Genomic DNA, 7,902 nt, shown 5'->3' with positions numbered 1-7,902 from the left:
TTTAAAGTAAACATAATCCAGAGAGGTGAGGTACCAGCAGCAAACCAGGTGGGGTTCCCATTATCCACAGTTCAACAGATTTTCAGCTTCACTCTACCAGTAAGGACTAAACCAGTGTACCTACGGGAACTTAATCCACTCAGAAAGAGAGGTCTTGATCTACTTCAAGTCAAAATATGGGGTTTTTGTTTGTTCTCGATATTCTTTCCAAATTCAGCCACCCAGTAGAAAATCCCATAACGTTCCGAGAAGAGTCCTGGGTTATTATTTTACAATGAGAACTCTGACCAGAAAGAATGGTCGTAGTTTGGCTCTTCAATGAAGACACTATCATGCTTCAACTGTACATCAGTATGTCCTTGTACAATTCAGGAACTCTCTCTGGATCCACTGGTCTAGGCAGGAAATGTGTAAATTTCTGATGTCTTTTGGACCTGGCACCATCTCTTGGAGTTCCATCTTTGTTAAGTGCCACAAAATACCTACGGCCAGTGTCTCCATGTTTATATATGTTAGATGAATAGGTATTATACCAGTTCTCTTCAAATTGTTCCCTAAAGATGCATTCAGAAGTCAATTTCTCCTGAAAGAGAGAAGGTAACTATCATTTAAAAAAATACTTTTGGGAGAATTTCCTTAGAAAAGTCTCATCTCATATTTTTATTGCTTTGCTTATAACAACATCCTTGTCAAAGAAGGGAAAAGGTTGAATTGTTTTTGCTTTATTTTGTTTTAGTTCTTACGTTATCTGGAATTCTTTCTTCCAGGCAACTAAACTTCCTACTAGTTTAGTTTGAAGAACTTTAAATTAAATGTCAGTTCTCAATTTTATTGTCAAATACTTAATAAATATCCAGAACTCTCCCATGTTTCATTTTATCTCCCTCCTACCACCATCCCCACCTAACAGGCCTGTATTTATCTTGTTCCATTGTTAGATGCCCAAGTCCTACATAGCAAGTCTCTACTATCATTCTGAAACGTTTCAAGATTTTGCTAACATCCAAATTCCTAATTCAAAACCATCATTCCAAATCATATATCTTCCCTAAATGTATTTATTAGTTGTCTGACAATACATTTCCCATCATTAACTTTCATCTAGAGGTTACCATTAGGTAAATGCAGTAAAGGCCTAATGATTTCTTGCCTTTTTAAGATGAACTGTATCTTATCCTAAGGGATAGACCACAGTTGCTTTTTGAATCATGGCTCTTTAATTATCCAGATATGGTCAACCAGATATGTGGTTGCCATTTTCTGTTGTTGTCTACAATATCCTAGGACTTCATTCACTCATTTCCTATATATGAAGGTCAGCAACATATATACTTAGCTATGGAAGATGATCATGGGTAGAGAAAATTTACATTAAATAAATGTAAAGGTGAAAAGAATTTAACATGGCAAGAAGAAAATGTCATTTTTCTGTGTCACTGGTAGGAATGATCAAAATATGGAGGGAAGTAGAAAGACCCAGGATAATGGGCAGGCAGACTAGCAAGCTGAAAGCAGTAAATGTTTGGGGCTTAAAAACTGAAATTGAGGGCTCCTGGGTGGCTCAGTCGGTTAAGCCCCCAACTCTTGATTTCAGCTCAGGTCATGATCTCAGGATCGTGAGGTGTCAGGCTCACACTGGGCGTGGAATCTGCTTAAGACTCTTTCTTTCCCACTCCTTCTGGCCCTCCCCCACACCCCTCTTGTGCGCGTGTGCTCTCTCTAAAAAAAAAAAAAAAAAAAAACTGCCATTGAGTTACTATACAACTGCCCAAACACATAGAAATTAATCAGGATACAGATATTTAATTCCTACATATCTGTATTTCATATATTTCTTCTGACATGTATTATTGGTAGATTTTTTTTTTACTGGCAAAATATATAGTCATAATTTTAAGAATTACAATAATGTTTTTTAAATACGTACTGAGCCATAGAGTTCTCCTTTGTCATTCATTCCAAGGTAAAGACCACTGTCCACACCTCTAATACTGACCAGTCCCACTGCCACACTGATGAATTCCAGGATACCTACATTTATAAACAAAATAATAACAAATAATGACATATTTATTAATGAACATGTGACCACTGAAAATCTTCTAAATAGTAGACCAATATTGCTAAATATAATAATGTAGGCAGGAGTCCTTTATAAGCTGAAAAGTGCTTTCCAATCATCTTATTATGATGATCTTCCCATTTTACAGATAAAAAAAAACTAAAAAGAAAAGTTGTCCAACATGGTGTAATGTTAAAGGTATAAAACCTTAAACGAGACTGACTTGCATAACTTACTGTAAAATTTACAGTAACTTAAAATGTCATAGTAACTTACTGGCCAGTCTGTCCACACAAGTCATTTATCTTCTTTGGAGTTCAGTTTCCTCATGTACAAAATGAGCAAAATGCCTCTTTCCAAGAGAGTGATAAGGACTGATGCATAGGCATTTAACAAATGGAAGCTATTATTATCATAAATTAGTACATAACAGAGGTGTTCTTAGTTCTCCATGATTCCATTAGTTAATTATATATGTTCTATTAATTGTTTTGTTTTGGTTTTGCTATGAATCAAGCCCATCTTTTTCTCCCAGCAGCCGGTATACCTTATACGGGTACATTAGTGTTTTATAGTTTATAAATTTTGGTTTTTATATTTTTTATCTGGTCCTCAAAAAACAACTCCCTAAGACAGGTATGGAAGCTATTATTATCCCGATTTTTACACATAAAGAAACTGAGGCTCAAAAAGATTTATTGACTTGCCTAAGAATATGACATTTGGAGTTAGTAGAACTGACATTTGAACTCTTCTGAGCCCTAATCCAGTGTTTCTTCTTCAGGACAATCCATTGATTTCAAAAATTTATAGATTACACAGTACGTGTAATAAGAACCTGTCCCATGGTTCTTGAAAATAAATATGATAGTTCAAAGAAGTAAAAGGACTTTATAATTCATTAAATATGATAGCCAAATACCAAGATTTTAGCATGCAAGTAGATTCTACTATCAATAGCTTTCTAAAATTATTTTTGTTTATCAATAGATAAACTAGTATCAAACACTCTCCACTTAATACACTAATACACCGTAGTGAAAGAAATAATGCTCCCCTTTGCATCACTTTTTTTCTCTGCACACACTAACCTTTGGAATAATTTCTTTGTCTTGTTCTTTAGACTCTTTGCTGAAAAAATGTATAGACATACTTTCTATGCTGGAAATTGCCTTTAACAGCTTTCTACCTTCACCTCTTTACTCGTCCTTAAGCTCTACAAACAGTATAAATGTGCACCATTTAGCCCGATTCTTGTTCTTAAGTCATATCTTGATTTATTGTATAAGTTCCTGTTTGGACATGTGATGTTCCCAAGGCCAACGGAAAGTCCAAAATCTGGCTACCCCTTATATGGTGGGTTCTATTCTTTCCAGAGCCTAATTCATTCTTTGGCAGAAACAGATTCTTAAGCTCTAAACATAGATTCCCAAGAGCTCAAATTAGCTCTTTCAAATTATTAGTAGATCATGTAGAACACTAGAGCTATCAAGGATCTTCTAGCAAGAATACACTACCAAATAGACTATACGTGGCTTCAAAGAGTCAGTGCCTTTAATTGAGAGCCAAAGGCAGAGAGAAGAGAAGATACAGCAGGAAGACACAAACTCCATAGGATAGCCATTGTAATGATGAACATAGAGGTGGGGAATAAATGAAAATTAAACATATGGTCAAGCTCATTAGTGAGTGATTCCCGTTAGAAACAAAAATATAGACCTAAAACATGGTCAGTAGAAGAAGATATATTAATAGAATTTCATCCAGAATATACTCACAAATGTATAATTACTTGAAGTTGTAGTAAATGTTAAATTTAAATGGAAAAGTGTACTGTGGCTCACATGTAACTTAATTCTCTTTAAATATCTGATTTACATTAAGATGCTCATCTTTCAAAAAACAGAAACTGATTAAATGATTAGGATATATAATAGAGCCAATTTTCAAGTACAATAAAATATGTTTCAAAAAAATGTTTCCTTTCCATAGAAATTGATCATATAACAGGTCTTTAAAAATATCCATTTTTTCTTGCAAAACTAAATGGTAAACCACCTATACTTTACTTCTCATTTTAAAATAATGCTGCTATCTTGTAAAAAATATGTAGTTGTAGAAATCACATATATTCTTAGAACAATTGTATTCATGGTTTCAACTTAATTAAACAACATCTAAAACTTCATCCATAACTAGGCATTAATAATTTTGCAATGGCTCACAGAGATTGATGGGGAAAAGTTTATGTGTTTTTTGTGTTCCTCTTAAAGATTTTAGCCACACTTTTAAATTCTGATCCTTTTTCTCCTCAAGGAAATAGTATACCACATAGTAATTTGTAATCACTTGATTCTTAAATGGGATTTGACAAGTCTTTCTTATTTATAATATGAGGTGGCAACTAAGCTAATTCCTTAACAAAGAGTAGACATGAAAAACTTTCCTTAAGAGGTAATCACAGATTTTAGATAGATTTTCTAATGCCCAGTGTCCCATAAAAAGACTTGGAGGTACTTTGTCTTTCTGGTATCATTTTCAAAGCCAGCCTTTTTAAGAATCATAATAAACAGGTGAGTCAACCCACAATGCAACCACATCAGACAAATCTATGGAGAATAGGGGAGAATAAAGGAAAAGCCTTTAAAGGAATATGTTTGATCTCAGGTTCAACATTTTTTTGAGTAATGATTCCATGTTTACATATTAGGTAAAGTCTTCCTACTGTTCTACTGTGCAGGAAAACTCTATTATAAATGTAGAGCGAAATCAGATAGGAAATTATCTTAACCTCACTGGGACCTTTTTGTTTAGTTTCTATTGATGTGGTTTTCAAATTTTAAATACAGGATTTTGAATTTTCCATGTAATCATTCATGGGCAAATTAGTATAAACTATCAAACATGTAACTTACTTTAACATCACAAATAATCATTCTCAAGCATTTTCAAAATTCTCACTTTGATGACACATAAATGAGTTTAAAAGAAAAATGGCAAAATAATTTCATAATGAATAAATGAATTGCTAGGAAAAGAAGGCAAATACAGAGAGAAGCATAAGATGTTATACATGCTGAACATAAACTTTCTTCCTAGTAATTATGCTGTCTTAGCGATCCAAGACCACTAGGATGCACTGTAATGCATGGTAGAGGCTGTTCAAATCTCCTTTAGGCTCAGAACTAATAGGGTCCTTTTCTCATTGTGTAACAGTAGATATTTTGTTTTGATATGTAGCCTCCCACCACAGAGTGACTTAAACCATCACAAAATCAGCTCAAGTCATATTTTTGCAATTACCAAATAATTATGCAAAATTTTAGCAAAAAAAATGTTCTAGAAGATCGTAATTCTGATATACAGCATTTGTTTCTTAAGGAAATGATTTAAATACCAGGTTAATGAATGTTATCAAGTCTACAAATATTTATAATCTCTTCCCATAGATTTATATCTCTTCCTATAGTCTTATAAAGAGACACAGTCTGAAAGAAGCAACTCGTGTCATGGGGGATATACAGGTGAATCTCAAGTGTCTTAAAGATGTCCAAGGCTATAATATGTATCACAAGGTGGGGGGGGAGGCGGGTAGGAAGGGAGTCTGAGTACTACTTCAGCTTAAATTCTACCTGCTCTACTTATAGGCCTTACCACATTTGTGTTCGTTTCTAAATCTTTCTAGTAGCTGAAGGATCTTTTTCTAGGGTGAATGGAATGCAATAATTCTTAAAAGCAAGAAAACTCAGCCACCTGGTGTCAGCAAAGTTCTTTAGAATCAGAATCTCAGCCTCCTCAATTTAGAAACCACTTTCTAAAAGTGACCCCAAGGTTGGCCACTAGGTCATGACACTCTTGACTCATAGTCAATGGGAATTTGGAAGAGATCAGCGGAAGCTGCAAACATATGGGTTTTAAAAAGTTAATTTTCTAAGCCTTTAAGTGCTACCAAATGTCCACCACATGCTCATTTCTACATCTAGAGTTACAAATGCCCCTCAAACCGAGATTTACACTTCTCCAAAGTTTTAATGAGGACTGCAAGTCAAAAAAGGAATGAGACTCTAAGGACAAGATAAGAGAAAACCATTCAGAAATGAGATTCAAAGAATCCCTCAGTGCCAAGGAAGAGAAAGGAAGACAGATGTTGGGCCCTTTCACGTTGCTGCCGACGAGTAAATGGTATCTTTTAAAAAATACAATAAATCTCCAGTGATGTCCCAAGTTTGATGATCAAAAATCCTTTGAGAAGGCTACCAGGTTAAGTCTAATATAATGAAAACTCCCACAATGGGGGGAAAGATCCTGAGATGTTGGAACCTGAAAGCATCTTTAAATCATCACCTAATTTAACCCCATCATTGTACAGAAAAGAAGAATTAAGGCTCAGACTGTTGAAGGCACCTGGTGGTTACACAGCGCGTTAGGCAGTAATTAACAGTAGAGACCGTATGATTTCCCAATCTAGTGTCACAAGGATCATTCGCTTGTTTCTTTCTTTTAACTCCTTCTGCTCCCAGGCATTGCTGGAGGTATTCTGAAACACGTCTCTGTGTTCCCACCCATATCCTATTTCGCTTCCCCATTTCCTCTTACAGACGGTCAGTACTAAGATCTCCGCTGTCGCGTTTCACAATTTCTAAAGAGGAGCTTGGCTGAACGACTGGGCATGCTCAGTAGCCGGGTAGCCTTCCCTCCCCCCCACCTCTTTTTTCCCCCTTTTCTCGCCCAAATAGAACTTAAAGAGCTCAAAGAATTGTAGCCAGGTGAGCCTTCCGGTAGCGACGGTCCTCCCTGAAAGTTAATCTGTTACCTCTTCAGGGGTGAACATTTACGTGAATGCCCCCATCCTATACGAGAGCGACCCTCTGAACAGGCCATGAATACATGATTAACTGCATAGCTGCGGGGCAAGGCTTAAAGAAGAGGAAGGCATCCGATATTAATTTTTGTTAAGTTAATGGTACTGGAGGAAACGTTAGAGAAGTAGGAGAAAATAATACAGGGATTTAAAAAACAAAACGAAAACTGCCTGCGAGGTAAGAAGTGCAAGAAAGATGTGGTTCCGAGTCCAGGTCTTGTCCCAGGCAGCAGAAAAGGGCAGGGCCGCAAGGTGCGTGCGGAGCACCCACCCTTTCTCCTCCCGCCCCCAGCGTCTGGAGCTGCAGGCCAGCTAAAGACTGCCTCGGGAAGGCAGCAGGAGAGGTCCTCCCAGTCCCTGCGCTGGCCCGCCCTTCAGTCCCAGCCCGCACCTCGAACCGGATGGGTTCCGGGAGCTCCCTCTGCACGGGGTGGAGAAGAGGAGCCAGGAGTCTGGGGTACTGGGGTGCCGGTACGTACCGAAGAGGCTGTGGTCCTGCCGGGTGCCCTGCACGCTGCCGTCGGGCAAGATCTGCAGGTGGAAGCCCGTGCGGCAGTAGAGCTGCCGGCGGCGCAGGATGCCGTGCAGGTGCGCCAGCTCCGCAGCCCCAGGCCCGCCGCGGGCGCCGCGCTCCACGGCGCCCCGGCGCTCGCCCAGCAGAGGCGGCCGCTCCCCGGCAGGAGGCAGCAGGAAGTGCGAGCCCACCTGCTGGCCCAAGCCCTCCAGGCCGCCGAGGAAGCCCCCGACTTCGGCTAAGGGAGCCATGGAGGGGCCAGAAGGAGAGGCGGAGGATCCGGGAAACAAAAGACCCCAGTCAAAAGTGTAGCGGGGATGGGGAAGTGAATGGAGAAAAAATATAGCAAAACAGGCGCAAAAAGACCCGGTTACTCCTGTGAGGTCGCTGAATGGACTTTGCACTGAGATAGCAGGGGAGTTTTCACTGTCTTGGAGCGATCTTCTCTCCTTGGGTAGGTGGGAG

General features: G+C 38.6%; 1 protein-coding gene across 1 annotated transcript; it reads right to left on the bottom strand.

Moving 5' to 3' along the window:
- Positions 1-337: 337 nt before the first annotated feature.
- FGF20 (fibroblast growth factor 20) lies at positions 338-7,688 on the bottom strand. The gene is made up of 3 exons (XM_028099680.1): positions 7,403-7,688; positions 1,928-2,031; positions 338-583 (listed from the first exon to the last, which is right to left on the bottom strand). The coding sequence occupies exons 1-3, from the start codon at positions 7,686-7,688 to the stop codon at positions 338-340; spliced, it is 636 nt and encodes a 211-aa protein (XP_027955481.1).
- Positions 7,689-7,902: the final 214 nt, after the last annotated feature.

Source organism: Eumetopias jubatus, unplaced genomic scaffold (assembly GCF_037043125.1).
Source record: "Eumetopias jubatus isolate StellerSeaLion01/CBP00866 unplaced genomic scaffold, mEumJub1_p1.0 scaffold_2, whole genome shotgun sequence".
NCBI lineage: Eukaryota > Metazoa > Chordata > Mammalia > Carnivora > Otariidae > Eumetopias > Eumetopias jubatus.
This window is presented reverse-complemented; position numbering and strand designations above follow the sequence as displayed.

Bases quoted from the DNA above. Each gene is read 5' to 3' on its own strand.
- FGF20 (XM_028099680.1), bottom strand. From the start codon at position 7,688: ATGGCTCCCTTAGCCGAAGTCGGGGGCTTCCTCGGCGGCCTGGAGGGC. The intron at 2,032-7,402 runs GTACGTACCGGC...TTATAAATGTAG, and splicing joins GCAGGACCACAGCCTCTTCG to GTATCCTGGAATTCATCAGT. The intron at 584-1,927 runs GTACGTATTTAA...TCTCTCTTTCAG, and splicing joins AAGGAGAACTCTATGGCTCA to GAGAAATTGACTTCTGAATG.